Source organism: Sorex araneus, chromosome 3 (genome assembly GCF_027595985.1).
Source record: "Sorex araneus isolate mSorAra2 chromosome 3, mSorAra2.pri, whole genome shotgun sequence".
Taxonomy (NCBI): Eukaryota; Metazoa; Chordata; class Mammalia; order Eulipotyphla; family Soricidae; genus Sorex; species Sorex araneus.
The window spans coordinates 224,528,735-224,549,187 of record NC_073304.1 but is presented as its reverse complement, the minus strand read 5'-3'; the positions used below and the strand labels follow the sequence as shown (position 1 = coordinate 224,549,187).

At 42.8% G+C, this 20,453-nt stretch overlaps 1 protein-coding gene and 1 non-coding gene across 8 annotated transcripts in view; both read left to right on the top strand.

Moving 5' to 3' along the window:
• The window catches only part of CDC27 (cell division cycle 27), a 65,183-nt gene extending 45,297 nt beyond the window's left edge, over window positions 1-19,886 (top strand). For 2 of the 7 annotated variants that reach the window (XM_055130662.1, XM_055130668.1), the window contains 10 exons: window positions 1,088-1,187; window positions 2,602-2,809; window positions 3,001-3,173; window positions 6,978-7,130; window positions 8,082-8,290; window positions 10,809-10,926; window positions 12,191-12,319; window positions 15,779-15,853; window positions 16,564-16,720; window positions 19,567-19,885. In XM_055130662.1, the coding sequence (XP_054986637.1) occupies window positions 1,088-1,187; window positions 2,602-2,809; window positions 3,001-3,173; window positions 6,978-7,130; window positions 8,082-8,290; window positions 10,809-10,926; window positions 12,191-12,319; window positions 15,779-15,853; window positions 16,564-16,720; window positions 19,567-19,649 (1,405 nt within the window). In that variant the 3' untranslated portion in view covers window positions 19,650-19,885. Of the gene's footprint in view, window positions 1-1,087; window positions 1,188-2,601; window positions 2,810-3,000; window positions 3,174-6,977; window positions 7,131-8,081; window positions 8,291-10,808; window positions 10,927-12,190; window positions 12,320-15,778; window positions 15,854-16,563; window positions 16,721-19,566 lie in introns of all 7 variants that reach the window. The other 5 variants (XM_055130666.1, XM_055130665.1, XM_004618010.2 and 2 more) reach the window with 5 other exon arrangements.
• Window positions 14,064-14,246, top strand: LOC129404020 (small Cajal body-specific RNA 16). The gene has a single exon (XR_008629631.1). It is a non-coding gene; the product is annotated as a small Cajal body-specific RNA 16 (non-coding RNA).
• Window positions 19,887-20,453: the final 567 nt, after the last annotated feature.

Genomic DNA, 20,453 nt, shown 5'->3' with positions numbered 1-20,453 from the left:
GAAGGCTATAGATAATTGGCTTAAAAATGTGATTTGCAGGACTGGAACAATAGTACAGTGGATAGGGTATTTGCCTTGCATGCGGCCACCCAGGTTCAATCCTTGGCACCTCATATGATTCCCCAAACGCTGCCAGGAGTGATCCCTGAATGCAGAGCAAGGAGTAAGCCCTAAGCACTATAGGGTGTGTGTTATACACATATTTTGGTTATACAAAACCAAAATAAAATTTGATTGAGGAGGTGGTTCGAAGGACTTAAGAATGCATGCTGCGGGGGCTGGAGCGATAGCACAGTGGGTAGGGCGTTTGCCTTGCACGCGGCCGACCCGGGTTCGATCCCCGGCATCCCATATGGTCCCCCAAGCACCGCCAGGAGTAACCCCTGAGCATCGCTGGGTGTGACCCAAAAAGAAAAAAAAAAAAAAAAGAATGCATGCTGCATGTGGGAGGTGTGTTGAATCTGGCAACACATGTTCCCTGAAACAAAACCAGAGCATTTGTCCAGGAATAACCCCCTGAGCACTGTCAGGTGTGATCCCACAACAGAAAGAAACTAAAAGAAAAAAATGTATTTTGAAGCCTGAGGTATAACTCAACAGAAGAAAAGAGTGCTTACCTGTGAGATCCAAGAGTAAATCCTTGGTTCTAGACCGTCACCGCCAATATATTATTCATTTACCTAGAATTTTTGTGTGCTCAGGGGCTACTCACTGCATGTTGCTTGGCGCTCCTTTTAGCAGTGCCAGGGACCAGTCTGGGCTGCCCACAAGCCAAGCATTTGCATCCTGTGCTCTCTCCTGGCCCAGGATCCTGGGCCACTGGCCCAGAATTTTTCTTTAGATTGTTTTAAGTTCAAATGAGCAAATTCAAGTAGATGCTGTGTGCCCTAATCTTACTACCTTATGCATGATAAACCAAACAAAGCTTGTTTTTTCAAATTTCTGTTTTTCATAAAGAGACCAAAAAAAAAAAAACTGAAGAAACTCTTTTGCTTTAGAGTACAAGCATAGTGAGTGCATGTTTGAGAACCGAATTATTAGCAAGTCCTAAGCCAAGGTGTCTAAAGGTCTTGTTTATCTTTTCCAGTACAACACCTCAGGTATTGAGCCCCACTATCACATCGCCCCCTAACGCACTGCCTCGAAGAAGCTCACGACTTTTCACTAGTGACAGCTCCACAACCAAGGTGATTTTATGATTCCTCTATGTTTCATTACTTAGTGCTTCCCCCTCTAAAATTTCTGTTGATCATTAACTCCACCTCTAATAAATTAGGACACTAAATTTGTGTTTGTTTCATCGTTTGGCTTACTGCCTATAATGTTTGCAGATTGTCTTGGTCCTTTAGTAAGTATTATATAACATTGTTGAAATGACAAAGTTATATGGCATAAACTAAGATTTTTACCTCCTCCTCCCAGAGTCTCAGCGGGAGCCTATAAAATCCATATAATACCGTAATTTAGTTGATAGCATTGTGTCCCAGTCTCCTGGATTTGAAAGTATGCTACTTATTTTAAGTATTATCAGAGGGGGAATTGGGAAAAGAGTAAATGAAAAATGTTGTGTTCTTCAGCACATTTATTTGTATAGGAGAACTTCATTATGCCTTTGATGAATTTTTTTCATCTATTGTCAGATATTATGGATAATCTGTAACTTTGACAAATAGATTTAAAAAGTTGATGATTGGGGCCGGAGCGATAGCACAGTGGATAGGGCGTTTGCCTTGCACGCGGCCGACCTTGGTTCGATCCCCGGCATCCCATATGGTCCCCCAAGCACTGCCAGGAGCAATTCCTGAGTGCAAAGCCAGGAGTAACCTCTGAGCATCGCTGGGTGAGACCCAAAAAAAAAAGCAAAAAATAAAAATAAAAATAAAAAGTTGATGATTAAACAATAACAGTGCTTGAGGCAGTCATATTACAGTTTTAGAGTTGTTTTTTTTTTTTGCTTTTTGGGTCACACCCAGCGATGCTCAGGGGTTACTCCTGGCTTTGCACTCAGGAATTACTCCTGGCAGTGCTTGGGGGACCATATGGGATGCCGGGGATCGAACCCGGGTCGGCCGCGTGCAAGGCAAACGCCCTCCCCGCTGTGCTATCGCTCCGGCCCCTAGAGTATATTTTTAAGTGATAAACCGAAGTGATAACTTTCAGAGAAGAATAATGATGATTGGCACATTATAATTTATTTTGAAAATTTCTGCTTTAAAGTTAAATGACCCTGGATACTTTTAGAGGGGGGCTGAGGGTTCTCTCCCATGCAGTGCCAGGGAGCCCCTGAGGCCATTCCTAGTGGGTCTCAGACCTGTACTGCTCACGTCCAGCAGTGCTCGGCGCCAGCAGAGCCCCCGTGGCACTGTTCAGGATCAGGCGGTGCCACAAATGGCTCCTGGGGCCTCTGCTTGGAGGGCAGGCGCCGCAGCCCTGCAAGCCTGCTCTCTGGCCCCAAAGATTGTTCTTACAAAATTTCTTTGGAGAAAAATAGAGATAAATCAAAATTGCAAATTCATTTTATAATCTAATACTTGAGAAAGGATTTGAAGGTATCTCGAATACATGAATATACTAAGTATGGGATTTTCATTGTTTTTATAGGAGAATAGCAAAAAATTAAAAATGAAGTTTCCACCTAAAATCCCAAACAGAAAAACAAAAAGCAAAACTAATAAAGGAGGAATAACTCAACCTAATATAAATGATAGCCTGGAAATTACAAAATTGGATTCTTCCATCATTTCAGAAGGGAAAATCTCTACAATTTCACCTCAAATCCAGGCGTTTAATCTACAGAAAGCAGCAGCAGGTCTGTTTTAATGCTTAATATCTTCTGTATTTTATTTTATTCTTTTATTGTAAATAAGTTTTTTTAAGTAGATCTCTTTCTCTTTTTTTCTAAATGTTAGAATCCGTAATGTTTTTCTCATGCATTTTCTTGAAAAATCAAACTGTTTTATTTTGTTTTTCTTCTTTATTTACTATGTTGTTTTCTCCTAGAAGGTTTGATGAGCCTTCTTCGTGAAATGGGGAAAGGTTATTTAGCTTTGTGTTCATACAACTGCAAAGAAGCTATAAATATCTTAAGCCACCTACCTTCTCACCACTACAATACTGGCTGGGTACTGTGCCAGATTGGAAGGGCCTATTTTGAACTTTCAGAGTACATGCAAGTAAGTAGAAAAAATGGTATGTTATAATTTAAATTTTTTAAAATGCAAGTGCTTGAGGTTGACGTTTATTATGTACTATATTTATATTTATTTTCTCAGTACTTGTAATATATATATTGTTCTACCTTGTATTAACTGGTGAGTAGTTTAAATTCCTTGGGATTACGTGCGGTAGATTAGAGAACCCAAGTCATTCATACATTCTTTTTAAAATTTTATTCTTTTTCTTTTGTTCTGGGCCATCCCTGGCTCCACATGCAAAATGTGCCTTTTAGCCCTTTGGGCTATTTTCTTGGCGTGACACCCCCCACACACACATTCATCTCTTTTTTATTTTCCTTCATCTCTGCTTTCTTCCTTTTCTTCCTTTCTTTCTTTCACAGTGCCAGGGATCAAACCCAGGGTCTCACACATGAAAGACAAGTTCTTTACAGCTGAGCTACATCCCCCGCCAGTCAAACATTCCCTTTTGCTAGGGCGGGCGGGGAAGAGCGGGTATTTTAAGAGCCGCCCTGGCATGCTCAGAGGCGAATCCTGGCTCTGTGCTCAAGAGTGACCCCTCCTGGTGCACTCCTCATGTACACATTCTGTTTGGACCTTTTATACTTTCTTTACTCATTTGGATCTTTATATATGTATGTGATATTTATAATCAAAGCTTTTTCTTCTGTAAACAGAATTATCAGCATTTATTATGTTTTATAATTTGAAAATGCTGTGAAGAAATTTGTGTATAACTCAGGACAATATTTTATCATTGTCTTATCATAAATTTCTTTATTTTCATTATTTTTTTTTCTCTTGTGGTGTGGTGTTGGGGATTAAACCCAGGTCCTCACACATGCAAGACAAGTACTTTAACACCAAACTGCATTCTTAACTGCTTTATCTGTATCTGTGAAAATGAAGAAAACTAGGGAAATAGCTTAGAGGGCTGAAGAGCACACTTGGCGTGCGGGAGCTCTGGGCTCGGTCCCCAGCTCCCTGTGTTTCCCTGACCACGGCTGGAAGCAGCCGCTGAGCAACACTCCAGTGTAGCCCAGAAAACAAGAGGGAAAATGAAAAATTTTGAAAGTTTCTTTGGTTTTGTTTTGGGGCCACATGCAGCAGTGCCCTGGGCTTCCTCCTGGCTCTGTGCTCAGAGTTCACTCTGGCGAGCTCAGGGACCCTCTGGGGGTGCCCCTGAATTGAACCTGGGTTGGCCACATGCAAGGCAAGTGCCTTACCTACTGTATATTGCTCTGGCCCCTGAAAGAAAAGTTTGAAACAAAAGCCTATTTCATTGCAAGAAAACCCATGCTTACATTGTGGCACTTCACTGGTCCAAAAGCAAAGGCTCTAAAGGCCTTTGTTTCAGCTTGACTTCCCCATGGTTTTGGTTTTTGTTGGGGGCTCCATCCAGACTACTCAGAAGTCCACTCCTCTTGGTGCTCAGGGGTCGCTCCTGGCAGTGTTTGGAGGACCATGTGGTGCTACTGGTCAGACCTGGCCTCCTGCACGCAGAGTCCGGGCTTTAGCCTGTTGAGCTACTTTCTGGCCACTTTATAAGTTTTTTTTTAATGTTATGCCACAGTCACTTTTCAGTGGCAACAATAGATTTTAAAATGTTCAAAAGGGTTTTATGGGGGTTTGTGTCTTTTGGGAGGGATGAAGGCATTGGGTTTTGGGGGTGAGAGGTTGTTTTTGTTTTATTTTTAGGTTGGTTTTTGTTTGTTTGTTTGTTTGTTTTTGGTTTTTTGTTTGTTTGGGGGCCATATCCCATGGTGCTCAGATTCCTCCTAGCTCTGCACTCAGAAGTTACTCCTGCCAACTAAATGGGAGGCCAGAGATCAAACCTGGGTAGGCCACATGCAAGGCAAATACCTACCTGCTGTTTTCTCTCTGGCCCCTGAGCCAAAAGATTTCTTTAAGCAGACCTGTATGGGAGTCAGAGCAGTAGTCCAACAGGTAGGGTGTTTCTTAAGATTATTCCAGGTTTTGGGGCCAGAGAGAGAGTGTAATGGGTAAGATGCTTGCCTCACATGTGGCTAACCAGGGTTCAGTCCCAGAACCGCATCTGGTCCCTGAGCCCTGCCGAGCGTGATCCTTAAGCACAGAACCAGGAGCACCGCCAGGTACCTCCCAAACACTGGCGGAGGGGGAGGGAAGTTCCTAGTTTTGTAAATGCTATTTTATTATTTTCTGCCATCTTCATTTCATTAAGAATAGTCTTAACCATTTCTCATTAAAAAATACCCCTTATTCTAAACTAAACTTGTCTCTTAGAATTGTGGACTTAGTTTTGATTTGATAAACAGGGAACTGATTGGTTTCAGATAATCCAAAGTTTCAAATTCCAAGAGGGACACAAGTCCAGTTCTGGGGTTTTTAACTAAAAGGGAAATATTTGACCGTATGGTTGAGGTGCCTTACAGTCGAGAGGGTACACAGAGGCAGCGGGATTGCTGGGTAGGAGTCCCTTCTGGGTGGTTCCACGTCACATGGGCTCAACATGCTTTGTGATCAGTAATTAGCTGAATGTTGAATATTTAAAAAATTTTTAAAAATCAATACAGAATAAGTTTTCTGTTGGGCCAGAGAGATAGTATAGCAGGTAGGGTGCTTGCCTTGCCTGCAGCTGACCAGGGTTCCATCCTGGTACCCCATATACCTATACGGTCTTCTGAGTACTAGTAGAAGTGAGTGATTCCCTGAGTATAGCCAGATATGATCAAAAATACTAATAATAATACTAAATTTTATATTACAAAGGTTCACTTTTGTAAGAGTTGGTTAAAAAAAAAAACCAACAACCTGGAAATGTGGTTTTTTGAGAATAAAGTCATTGACTTGTTCTTTTGAAATTATTATTATAGGGGCTGGAGAGATAGTACGGCAGGTAGGCAGGTAGGGTGCTTTCATTGCACACAGCTGCCCCGGTTCCATTTCTCATATCCCATGTGGTCCCCCAAGGCCTTTCAGGAGTAAGCCCTGAGCACAGAGCCAGGATTAAGCCCTGAGCACCACCAAGTGTGGCCCCAAAACAAAAATTCAAATGAAATGGATGGGCTACAGCATATGCTCCACATGTAGGAGCCCCAGGTTCGATCCCTTCATCGCACTTCCTGGTGCCCCAGCATTGCCAGAAGTGACTCTGTAGCTCTGCCACCTGTGTGACCCAGGATCCAATAAATAAAAAAGAACCAGATTTTCCTTTTTAATTCTGACTAGATTCTCTTCTGTCATTTGTTGGAAACTGACATGTTCAGATTTCATGTTGGTTTTTTTTTTTGAGGGGGGCAATAAAGGGAGAGTCCCTGGGCTCTCGAGCAGTGCTCGGAGAGACATGCAATGTGGCAGTCGAACCACGGCCCTGAGCGTGCCAGGCCTGTGCTCTCGCACTTTGCAGTGTCTCCCTGGCCCTCGGATTTTGTTTTTTTGAGGGGGCTTGCGGGTGTGAGGGGATGCACACCCCACGTCAGAGGAGCCACTCCCTGTGGCTGTCAGAGGACCGTGCAGGGCTGCAAACGGAGCCCAGGCTCCCGAGTGTGAAGCTCGTGTTCAGCCTGTTGTGCTGCCCCTCGAGCACCGGAGTTATGTTCTTAACCAGGGCTCGTCTGCGAGAACCAGGAGTTTGATTCGGATGATTTTCGTACTGATTTATCATGCATGGCTGCTCAATTTGGCCCTGTGTTATTACTAATTAACTTGAGAACTGTAAACCAAGGCAGCGCGTAGATCCTGTGAGACTTACCCAGTGTTCTGCCTGTACATATGTGTCAATTGTATCAACTTGTTTTCCCCTTACTAGTTATTGTATTTCAGGCTGAAAGAATATTTTCAGAGGTTAGGAGGATTGAGAATTACAGAGTCGAAGGCATGGAGATCTACTCTACGACGCTTTGGCACCTTCAGAAAGACGTGGCTCTTTCAGTTCTTTCAAAAGATTTAACAGACATGGACAAAAATTCCCCAGAGGTAGGAACCAAAGCACTTTGCTTTTGATCACCCATACAGAAAGGAGAAGATAACCAGATAAGTCAGATGCCATTTTAGTATCACCTTCACATAATTTTCCATCCTTTTCTCTATAATAGGGACCCAAAGAAGAAGTCCTAGAATGTACATATTCACAAATTTTTTAAAAATCATAAAGCAGGGGCTGGAGCAATAGCACAGTGGGTAGGGCGTTTGCCTTGCACTCGACTGATCCGGGTTCGATTCCCAGCATTCCATATGGTCCCCTGAGTACCGCCAGGAGTAATTCCTGAGTGCAGAGCCAGGAGTAACCCCTGTGCATCACCAGGTGTGACCCAAAAAAGAAAAAAAAATTATAAAGCAGATTATTTTCGATAAATATTTGGCAGTGTTTTAAAATGGCTGCTGTTGGACTAGAGAAAGCTCGAGAGCGAGAGGACAAGCTTTGTGTGCCACCAGGCACCACTTGGTCCCGGAACATTGACAGGAGCGAGCGCTGGGCACAGGGCTGGAAGTGGCGTCCAGACCACACCAGATGTTGTCCTCAAAAACAGATTTTAAGAAGCGCTGCTGTCCCAAGATGAGAGTTCATTAAGCAGAAATTATACAGATTTTTTAAATGTGCATTTCAAATTCAAATAATTTTCATTTTATTAAATTAATAAATGCTAAAATCACAGAATTTAGAAATCATAAATTCTCATTATTCCTGTTTTCAGTAACTGTTCCATGAGCACTGAATTAGCAGTGTTGAACCCTGGCTCCTAGGAGAAATACACACGCCACACGCATCTTTAGCAGCTAGTTGGAAAATGCACAGATTCAAAACTTTGCATATTAAGTATCTCAAAACATTTGTTTCCGTCTTTCTGATCTGAGTCTTGATTTTAGTTTTGTTAAAAAATAACAATTATAATTGTACATTTGGATTTTGTTTCCATTTTTTTTAAGGCCTGGTGTGCTGCGGGCAACTGTTTCAGTTTACAACGGGAACATGATATTGCAATTAAATTCTTCCAGAGAGCGATCCAGGTTGATCCAAATTATGCTTATGCCTATACTCTACTAGGGCACGAGTTTGTGTTAACTGAAGAATTAGACAAAGCATTAGCTTGTTTTCGAAATGCCATCAGAGTCAACCCTAGACATTATAATGCATGGTAAGTGCTAATGGTGTGCCTAAATAATGTCTTATTGATGGGACTGATTCCCATTAATTTTTCTTATTAGTTATTTCTTTATTGTGATTGACTTGGTTACTTAAGAATGGCATGTAGGGCTGGAGCGATAGCACAGTGGGTAGAGCGTTTGCCTTGCATGCGGCCAACCTGGGTTCAATTCCCAGCATCCCATATGGTCCCCTGAGCACCGCCAGGAGTAATTCCTGAGTGCAGAGCCAGGAGGAACCCCTGTGCATTGCCAGGTGTGACCCAAAAAGGAAAAAAAAAAAGAATGGCATGTAGTTTGGGGCTGGAGCAATAGCGTAGTGGGTAGGGCATTTGCCTTGCTCACTGCCAACCCGGGATCGATTCCCAGCATCCCATATGGTTTCCCGACCACCGCCAGGAGTTATTCTTGAGTGCATAAGCCAGGAGTTACTTCTGCATCGCTGGTGTGACCCAAAAAACAAAAACAAAAAAAAAACAAAAACATGTAGTTTAATGATTTTTTCACAAAATGTTCTTTATGTGAAATGTATCCTTTAAACTCTTAACTGAGGAGCAGAGATAGTTCAGAAGCCTGGTGTGCTTTCTTGCTGGGAGGCCTGGGCTCAGCAGACCTTGGCACTTAATGGTCTGACAGCTGTGGCTCAAAAACAAATTGACTAATAAAAATAGAGTAGAGCCAAAGCAATAGTACAGTGGGTAGGGTGCTTGCCTTGCAGCTGGCTAACAGGTTTGATCCCCAGCACCCCATGTGTCCCCCAAGCACTGTCCAGAGTGATCCTTGAGTGCAGAGCCACAGGTAAGCTCTGAGCACTGCCAGCTGTGGCTCCAAAACAAAACAAATTTAAAAAAAATTTTTTTCAACCATTTCTCTAGCAAACATACAAATCAAATTGTTAACTTGAATTGTTGCTTTTTCTGGAAATACTGAAATGCCGATTAGAACTGAAACTGGTGAGGGACATCAGAGAGATCATATAGGGATTTTCAGGTTACTGAGCCAGATTCGATCCCTGGCACTGTATGGTCCCTTGAACACTGATTGGAGAAACCGGTGTATATATGCCAGGAGTGATCCCAGGCACCACTGACATGGACCCTATCTCCACCCTCCACTCCCACCAAAAAATGAGCTGGAAAAATAGTAGAGATATGACTCATGCCTTGCATATGCCTTGCATGTGACTGACCCTGGTTCAATCCCTGTCAGTTCATACGGTCCCAAACACCTCTAGTAATGATCCCTGAGCACAGAGCCAAGAGTAGCCTCTGAGGACCATCAGGTGTGGCCCAGAAATACAAACAAAAAGACACTTTATGTTTTTAATGATGCAGAATCTGGTTAGAATTTTTACTAACCACATAAATTTGGGGAACTTACTGAACTGTAAACGTCTGATTTATTTATTTGCTTTTTTGAAGACCTGAATGATAACTATCTGTCTCCTTGGTTTTTCGTAGGATTAAATGAAACCATTTAATAAAGAGTTTTGCAAAGTTTTTGACATGCACCTGATTTTAGTAAAAAATAGCTATTAAATCTATGTACCAGGAGGGGCCAGAGAGATAATACAGTGGGTAGGGTTCTTGCCTTATACCTTGATGACCTCGGCTCAATCACTGGTGCCCCATATGGGTACCCTGTGTCCACTGGGAGTGATCCCTGAGCACTGTGGGATGTAGCCCACAAAACAAGATAAGAGCTGGTAGGACATTAGCCTAACACATGGCCAATCCAGGTTCAATCCCCGGCATCCCATATGGCCCCCCAACCCCCTCCAGGAGTAATTCCTGAGCTCAGAGCCAGGAGTCAGCCCTTAGCACTTCTGGGTGTAGTTCCCATACACACACAGTGTAGCAGGAGTTTGGATTGTGGTATATCTTTCTCTCGTTGCACATTTCATTAATCTGATTGATGATTTCACTTATAAAAGTGACTGATATGGGCCGGAGTAGTAGTACAGCAAGCAGAGCATTTGCCTTGCACGCAGCTGGTATCCCTGGTATCCCATATGGTCGTCCAAGCACCACCGGAGATAATTCCTGAGTACAGAGCCAGGAATTATAGTAGAGTATTGCTGGGTATGACCCCAAAAAAACCCAAATAATAAAGAGACTGATTTGTCTAAAATGCTCTGATGTTTATCATGGCCTGTAGTTTTTGTTTTGCCTCCCCTAAGACCACCAATAATTTTCTACTGATTTGTTAAAATGTTAGATTCCAAAAAAAAAAAAAAAGTTAGATTCCATATATAACCTTTTATAAGTTGAATTAAATTTGCAGTCAAAACTTCACATCCTGGGGCTAGAGCTCTAGTACAGCGGGTAGGTCATTTGTGTTGCAACGGCTGAACCGGGTTCAACCCCCAGCATCCCATATGGTCCCCGAGCATGAGTAATTCCTGAGTGCAGAGCCAGGAGTAACCCCTGTGTAACTCCAGGTGTGATCCCAAAAAGAAAAAGAAAAACAAAGTTCATATCCTTAAAATCATATTGGCCTTATACTTTTCAGGTATGGTTTAGGAATGATTTATTATAAACAGGAAAAATTCAGCCTTGCTGAAATGCATTTCCAGAAAGCGCTTGATATCAACCCTCAGAGTTCAGTTTTACTCTGCCACATCGGAGTAGTAAGTAATCTTTTCAATCTTTTTGTTAATCGCCCTTTTGCAATGTTTTTGTTGTTGACTTGGTTGCTATAATGAAATTTAGGACTTTCTTATTACCATTTTTCATCTTAAAGAGCCTGAAATCTTTTTTAGTAAAAAAATACCACTTTTTGCTTGGTATGAAGAAAAATCACAAGTGTCGATGCTAAAATCACAAGTGATAAATATATCACTTATTTCTCTGAGCTTCTATTTTATAAATTTTAGGTATCCTCTTGCCTGCTGCCTTTATATAGGATTGTTACAAAACCACATGAGATTGGGACTAGAGAACTAGTACAGGAGGTGTGGAGCTTGCATTGCACACCGCCAAACCAGGTTCAATCCCTGGCATTCCAGATGGTCCCCCATCACCACCAGGAGTAATTCCTGAGTGCAATGCCAGGAGTAACCCCTGAGTATTGCCAATGTGACCCAAAAAGCCAAAAAAAAGAGAGAGAGAGAGAGAGAAAGAGAGGAAAAAAAGATTGCAGAGAAAATTAAAAGTCTAATGCTTAGTGCCAGCAATGCAACATAGCTGCAGCTCATTGATACAATGCTTGCCATGCCTGGATAAGGCCTTTGATTCAGACCCAGACTTCACACAAAACAAAAATACAGTAATTAAGTAATAGATCGACTTAACACAGTGTCCAGTCCAATTAGATCATACACCTCTACCTTTAAAAAGTTTTATTTTATTCTGGCCTGTGAGCAAGTATACATGTCATTCTCTCCTTTTGGAGTGAGGGAATGTATAGCTGGTTCTTCTCTCAGATTTCACTGGGGTGTGGAAATCCAAAAAACAAAAAAGTGTTGTTTTTACCACTTGTTAAGTACCTAGTGTAGGGTATAGGTAGGGAACAGCTTCGTGGCTTATACTGTCCCATACACACTTCGTTGGAAAGGGGTCTGCACACCAACTCACTACAGTGTCTCTGGCAGAGAGCACAGCAGAGCAGCCCTACAGGTACACACCAGGAAGCAGACATACAACAGCTAGACTTGTGTATGCATTCCCAGGTGAAGTCATGAGACCAGAGCATGTACAACAGGAGAAAACATGGGAAATCTGACGTTGACTGAATTTAGGAATCCAAATCACTTATGAGTGCATATATATGTCAGAGTTTATGTAATTATAAATTTCTTCCTCATCAAGTCTTTGCTTGCCGCCCTGAAGAAAACTCCCTTTGATAATTTTCAAGATTATCAAAAGCAAACATTGAATCTTTATTTCTTATAGGTTCAGCATGCACTGAAGAAATCTGAGAAGGCTTTGGATACCCTGAACAAAGCCATCGTCATTGACCCCAAGAACCCTCTATGCAAATTTCACAGAGCCTCAGTTTTATTTGCAAATGAAAAATATAAGGTAAATAATGATCTTCAACATTTTGTTGAGTTTTACCTCCGTAAGCAAAGTTAAAAGGTTAGAGAGATAGTACAGGGTAAGGCTCTTGCCTTGCACTAACAGCCTTAGTTCAAGTCCCGGCACTGCACATAGTCCCCTGAGCAATGCCGGGGGTAGCCGAAAAACAGAAATATTTATACCCCTTGATTTGGTGCCAGGGATCAAACCCAGGATTTCATACATGTGAAAACTGTGCTCTCTAGGGCCAGGAGAGAGCTCCAAGGACCAAATTTGATCCCTGGCTTCACATACTCGAGCAGTGCTGGGTGTGGCCCTTTTGGCCCCAGCTAGAGAATTGGTTTTTGTTTGTTTTTATTGAGAGGCTACTTCTACCTTTGTGCTGAGGAATCACTCCTGGCTCAGGGGATCAGATGCAGTCCCGGGGCTGAGCCAAGCATGGCAAGTACCTGACCCCAGCCCCCAGCCAAAGCATTGACCCTCCAGTCCTGTGTAACTGGGCCAAGTGTTGACAGGAGTGGCCCCTGGGGCCCTGAGCGCTGTCTGAGAACCCCTCCTTCCCACACCGAATAATGCTTTGATTTTGTTTGTTATCTCCATTTCCAAAAACTGTGAATTCTACTTCCTTTTGTGATTTTATCTCTATGGAATACTCATAGGAAGCTTAGAAGTGTGGATGTTTGGGGATATGTCCACACAATATCCCTGTGAAGAATCTACATGAAAAGGCAGCTTTTCCATCATAGAATTATCTTAGTAATCTCAGCCATCCTCTTAGAATCAAAATAAATGAAATTGTTGATACATGTATGTTTATATTATTTAACAAATATTTACTGAGGATCTAATACGTGTCTGGCATTAGTAATGTAGTGGTGAGCAACGCAGTTACGTTTCCTGCCTTTGAAGAGCATACCGTCTACCGCCCACCTCTAAAGGGAGAACAGACATTGGCCAAATAACAATCACTATAATGCGCGTTGGATACATAAAGGAGAAGTGTAGTTAGTTGGGAAGAGAGGGCTGGAGAAACAGGGAAGGGTGCCTTTCACACAGCTACCTGAGTTTAATCCCCGGCACTCCATGGTCCCCAAGTCCCACCAGGAGTAAGCTCTGAACACCTGCTCTCGTAGCCCAGGAACAAAATAAAAAGGAAAAGTGAAATAAAAGAGGCATAAAGGGACATAGGCAGGGAATAATTATGGAAGACTGAGAGAAGGGGGCACTAGGTGGATTTTCATTTTTCCCTAGTAACTTTCTCTACTTCAAAAAATTGCTTAACTTTATGAATAGTTTTCCTTTATATCTGTGTGTGTGTGTTCATGGAGGTTATCTACTTTTTGCTTTCTTTAATAAAGTCCAATGCTAGCTTCAAAAACTACCTCTTTACAGATGAGCATTGAGTGAACTTGCTTTTGCAAGTGTACAGGATCGTGCATAATATATTAGTTTCCCATTGCTGTCACAACAAATTACTGTGAATAGGTCACATTTATTATCCTCCTGGTGTTATGGCAGAGAAATCCAGTCTGAGCCTCTGGGGCTGCAGCCGTGTCTGCGTGGCCACCTTCTCTGGCGCCTGTGGTCCCTCCTTTCCTTGGCATCTTGAAGCCACCCACATTCCTTACTTTGTGTAGGGTCATGTATGTAATGATTCTAGCCATGTTTTGCATGTATCCACATAAAAGTATCATAAAACATTTGTATATATGTATGCTTGGTATATGTTGTTACAAAAGAAACGTTTCTGGTCTGGCGAAAGGCTCCCGTGTGTCGCCTCGCAGTGTGGGTGCGGCCTCGTACCGGGCAGCGTGACCCTGACCTACAGCAAACGCCCCAGAGCCCAAGGGCCTCCCGGGGCGCGTCTGCAGTAACAGGTGTGAGCATCCTAGCAGCAGTTTGATGATCATGTATGATACTGCACACAGAAAAAAAAAGATTTTTTTGTTTGGTTTTGATTTTGGGCTATATCCAGTTGTGCTCAGGACTTAACTCCTGGCTCTGTGCTCAAGGATCACTCTGAATCAAACCTGGGTCAGCTGTATGCCAGGCAAGCACCTTACCCACTATATGTCTATCCAGCCCATTATTTTTAGTTATATCTTTATTTTGCAATTCTAGTTTTTCTATCTTTTTCTTCATTTTCCTCCAATCCTATAGACAGTTTTACACACTTAAAGTATTGTTTTAGGTTCTTAGTCATCAGTTAGATGGCAGATTAGTATTCAAGACTTCATGTTTTTGTTGGTGGAAGTCTCTGCGAGTTGTTTTTACAGCTTAGTTTTCAAAGCACTTTTATACACTATGCAACAGAGTATTCTCTTAGATAATGTGACAGCACAAGAGTTGTCACCTCCTGATGCATCCCAAGAATGTTCAGTGTACTATGGTGAGTTCCTGGCATGTTTTATTCCTTTTGTCATAAGTATTTTTTCTTTTTTTAGTGTTTTCTTGTTTTTTGGGTTTTTTTTTTTTGTTGTTGTTGTTATGGTTTTGGTTTTGGTTTTGGTTTTGGGGTCACACCCGGCAGTGCACAGGGGTTACTCCTGGCTCATGCACTCAGGAATTACTCCTGGCCATGCTCAGGGGACCATATGGGATGCTGGGAATCGAACCCAGGTTGGTTGCATACAAGGGAAATGCCCTACCTGCTCCAGCCCCCATCATAAGTATTTTTCATGCATTTTATTTTCACATCAAGAACTAATGCAGTTAGGATTTCACATTGAAAGCTAATGCAATTATGATCAAGATTAAAATTTGTAAGCTGTAGGACCGGAGCAATAATACAACAGGTCGGACACTTGTCTTGCATGCAGCTGACCTGGGTTCAATTCCGTATATCCTCACATGGTCCCCCGATCCCTGGCACCCCATTTGATCCCTGAGCTCTCTTAGAAATAACACCTGAGCACAGAGCCAGGAGTAAGTGCTGAACACTGCCATGTATAGCCCAAAGTAAACAAATAAATAAAGATCTTGTCAACTTTAGTTAAGACTATTTGAGAGGAGCTGGAATGATAGTATTCCCGGTAGGGTACTTACCTTGTGCAAAGCCACCTTGCACACAGCCGACCTGGGTTCAACCCCCATCATCCTATATTGCCCAGTGAGTGCTGCCAGGAGTAATTCCTCTGCTTGGGACCAAGAGTAAACCCTGAGCATCAGTGGGTGTGGCCCAAAAGCAAAAAAACAAAAAAGATGATTGAGAAGTCAAATAAAAACACTTGCCCTGGGCCAGGTCAATAGTTCAGCACGTAGGGCATTTTCCTTGCATGTAGCCAACCTGGGTTCAATCCCCGGAACCCTTTATGGTTCCCCAGAGCCCAGCCAGGAGTGATCCTTGAGCACTGCTGGGTGTGACCCAAAGACAAAAAGAAACAAAATTTAAAAACAAAAACACTTGCTCAGTAAAAATTCTTTAAAATTTTGCTAGTTTTCTGTGCTTTTTTTTTTTTCCAGTCTGCTTTGCAAGAACTTGAAGAATTGAAACAAATTGTACCCAAAGAATCCCTCGTTTACTTCTTAATAGGAAAGGTAAAGATTGGGGGCATGGTCATAACTGTGGCTTTTATAGTCATCAACTTTTGAAGAATAAATAGACTAGAAATTGTACAGCATCTGCCAAACAGATTCAGCTAGCATGCACTCTGAACTTGGTGCTCTGTGAATGAAGAATGGGTTTAGTTTCAACAGCCAAGAAAATGATACTGTGTCATCCTAACCTGCCTTGAATGTGGAACTTAGAGTCAGTGGTCAGTAGCAAGTTTACAGCTGAGATTGTTCGCTCTAAGCCATTCCTTGGATATTTATGCTTCCCACAGAGGAAGACTTGACTGCCGGCATCAGGCTAGTCAGGATTTGCGGACTGGTTCCAGGTGGCAGTGAATTATGGCAGCTGGGAACAGTGGACTAATATTGGGAGTCGATAGGATTTTATTGAAGATCAATGGGAATGATCACTAATCAAGCAGCTGATAGTCCATTTATTTTCATGGACACTGTCCCAGTCATTGTGAGATTTGTTGCAAACTCGCTGCCTAAGAGATAGTTCTGAGAATAATATGTGATATATTTAAAAGGACTCAGAAGCTAGTCTTGAGCTTTTCCCTGGGATGAAAATGTATACTCATGAGAATGGATTTAAAGGACATAAACCAGAAATCTGATTTAAATTATAAATGTTTAGGATAGTATAGTGACACTCACAACTTAATGAAAAATGTAGTGCTGCTGTTTATTTTTAGGTTTACAAGAAATTAGGTCAAACGCACCTCGCCCTGATGAATTTCTCTTGGGCTATGGATTTAGATCCTAAAGGAGCCAATAATCAGATTAAAGAGGCAATTGATAAGCGCTACCTTCCAGATGATGAGGAGCCAATAACCCAAGAAGAACAGATCAGTGAGTATCCTCCATGTAAAATAGATTTGTATCTGGTTACTCAAACCAGTGAGTTAGTTGACACCACCTCGGACTTGGGTAAGATGGGACAGCTAATATCTTTATGACAAAGAAGAGTACATGAAGGGTTGAGTGTTGGTTTGTTTTTTCTTTTGTATTCTGTTGTTTCGTATTTTTGCATACAGATATATATGTTTGTCTGTCTCCCTTTTCATTTGTGCCAAATGGAATTTTTTAAAAAATAGACCAATCTCGGGGCTGGAGTGATAGATAGCACAGCGGCTAGGGCGTTTGCCTTGCACATGGTTGACCTGGGTTTGACTCCCAGCATCCCATATGGTCCCCTGAGCACGGCCAGGAGTAATTCCTGAGTGTATGAGCCAGGAGTAACCGCTGTGCATCGCCAGGTGTGACCCAAAAACAAAAAAACAAACAAAAAAGACCAGTCTGTTGCCAATTATAGGAATGTAGTCAGGGGGTGGGGGTGATAGATGTGACGGTGTGTTGAAAAGTCAGTGTAAAGTAATAAATTTGAGAATGTTTTAAAGTATTGACAGATCTTTACTGGTCGCTCATCAATCTCTTACATTGCTTTGGCAAATTCAAAATCCACATACATGACTAGAGATGACTCAGCACATGCTTGGCCTACAGGAAGAAGGTTCGATCCTGGCCCAACATGGTCCCCTGTGCACCGCCAGGAGGGACCACAGAGTCTGGGCAGTCCTTGAGCCTCCACTGCGTGTGTCCAAAAAAAAAAAAAAAATCAGCAGAAATATCCAAATATTTAGAAATTGAAGGATCAAGAAAAATGTGTGTGTGCGCGCACGTGCACGCGTGTGCCTGTGTGCATAGATATTTGATCCAAAACATTGATTTTGGGGTCAAGGCTCTTGCATTAAATGGTGCCAACCTCAGTTTGATCCCTGGGTCCACATCTGGTCCCCCAAGCACTGAAAGAGTGACCCCTTAGCACAGACCTAGGAGCACACAGCCCCGAGCAGCACTGGGTGTCCCCGACCCCCACCCAAAAAAGAGAATTTTTTAGGACCAGAGAGATAGTATCAGGGTTAAGGTGCTGGCCTTGCTTGCAGCTGGTCCCTGTTCAATCCTCAGCATCTTATATGGTGCCCCAAGCACCACTCGGAGTGACTCCTGAGCACAAAGCCAGTAGTAGGTCCTGAGCACTGCCAAGAGTGGCCCAAAAACCAAATATATGCCTTAAAATAACTAATGCAAAACAAGACAATGTGTCAACTTTTTTTTTTTTTTTAAGGAGGAGGGTTCTACCTGTCTTTAATATTCTGTCTCCGTGCTTGGGGATCACCCCTAGTGGTGCTTAGTGCACCACGGGCTGTGCCAGAGATTAATCCCATGTAGGCAAGTGCCTTGGCCCCTGTATTAGTATTTTTTTAATAAGAAAACAGGAAACTATGGGCTGGAGCAGTAGTAAAGCAGGTAGGGCACTTGCCCTGCACACAAGCTACCTGGGATCAACCCCTGGCACCCTATCTGGTTCCTGAGTACCACAGGTGTGGTCCCAAAACAAAATAAAACAAAAACGGGATGGGGGGTGGACTTGGTGGGTGATAAAATAACTGAGATACTACGTTGTAAAATATTTTAATTAAAGTGATAATTCCTGGCCAAGGAGAGTGCTCAAAAGCTTATGCTTTGCATGCAGGAGGCCCAAATTCAATCCCCTATACCACATGGTCCCCTGAGCACTGCCGGGTGTGGCCCACAAACATACATACATGTATGCATACAAACATACATACAGTCATCGTTCCCGGACTGGAGAGAACTCAGCATGCGGGAGTGCCTGCCTGGTGTGTGCAGTCCAGTGAGGCTGCTCGCTCTGCCAGGCCCCCACACACTCCTGGATACGGCCCCCAAGCCAAAAACGATTATAGTTTCTAAAATCTAGATAATCCTTTATAAAGTTATTGTTTGGGGAGCCCACAGGGCCATGCCTGGCAGTGCTAGGACTCACACCCAGGTCTCTGCACTGCACAGTCAGTATATGTCCTGCTTTCATCGCCTCCCAGTCCTGCTGTTCTGTAAGAGAAGACTGAGGGGCTGGAGCACTAGTACAGATTATTTAAGTTCTTTGCAGTTGGACTGGAGCAATAGCACAGCGGGTAGGGTGTTTGCCTTGGATGCAGCTGACCCGGGTTCGATTCCTCTGTCCCTCTCAGAGAGCCCAGCAAGCTACCGAGAGTATCCCGCCCGCAAGGCAGAGCCTGGCAAGCTACCCATGGTGTATTCGATACGCCAAGAACAGTAACAAGTCTCATAATAGAGACGTTGCTGGTGCCCACTCAAGCAAATCAGTGAACAACGGACAACAGTGCTACAGTGTTACTATGCAGTTCAACTGAGTTTGTCTGTTTTTAAAGGTTTTCTTGGGTGGCTGGCAGAGTTGGGCCGCCCATAGGTGCTCCGGCTTATTCCTGGCTCTGCTTGGGAGTGACCTTGGTATTACTGGGGGTGGGGGTGAGAGATAAGTTTTTACTGGGGGAGATAAAAGCACATTCTCAAAGACAGATCAAAGGCTTGGGAGCAGTTGACCATGTGCTGCAGTTGTGCCCCGTGGTCTAGAGCACCAAAAACAGGCACAACTTCTTACAGCCAAGCAGGTGACGTGCGGAAGAGCGCCTGCCTCGCGTCATTTGAAATAAGCTTCAATCACACTCTCCAGTAAGGATCTTGAATTGCACTTTGTTGCAGAGTACTAGGGCTTATAAGGGCCTGTAAGATTTTCTGAATATGCACTTTCATGACTTGGAAACTTCTGCTGGGCACCTTACTTTGTTGTTCTTTGTTGTTGTTGTTTTTTAAAGTGGGAACAGACGAATCCCAGGAGAGCAGCATGACAGATGCAGACGACACACAACTTCATGCAGCTGAAAGTGATGAATTTTAACTTCTGGAAATGGAACTTTTGCAACTGGATGTGTGACTAGTGCTGACATGTTTTTGTTCCTCCGTACTCTGAGTCTCTACTCCTGAGCCAGCAGTGTCATCATCCGTCACTTATACCATGCGTGTGCCACTTTCACTGGACCCTGACTGCATACAGAACGAAAGGCAGTGCAATATTTAGCTGCTAACCAGACTGGCTCTTTCACCAGTATGAATGACAATTTAGGGGGGGTAGGGTGGGGGACTTTCTTTTTTGTTTTTTCCTTTAATCTCTCTGTTGGAAAGCTATCATGGAAGGAAGAGTTACGTTTTATCTTGAAGGAACCATTAGATACGGAAAATAGTGATGAGCCAGAATTTTGTGGTTGTTTTTCCAAAATTTTGTTTTTATTTGGTTCTGATCCTGGTAAACAGAGTGACTGACCTTCATTTCTAGGTTCTTCAAGAGTGGTGTTAGCAAGTGCCAGATGGAACAATAAAAGACATTGCCTATAACAAAGTAACTTGATTGCCAAGGAATGTAAATTACCCTAAACTTGCAGTGTCTCACTTAAACAAGTGTAATGGACATACTGGGACTCTTGCATAAGAATCAAATATCCCTCCACACAGTGTACACCTATTCTTGGCAAGAACACTTTATTGTCTGACCAAGAATTTTAATTTATTCATCTTTCTTTGAAGTGTTGATCATTGTTGTCTTGGTATTGCAAACTTTCAAGTTGGTCCTTACCATTTTGCCTCTACTCTTTAACCTCTGTGGGATGACCTTTAACAATCAGAGATGAGAGTGGTTACCCACTGA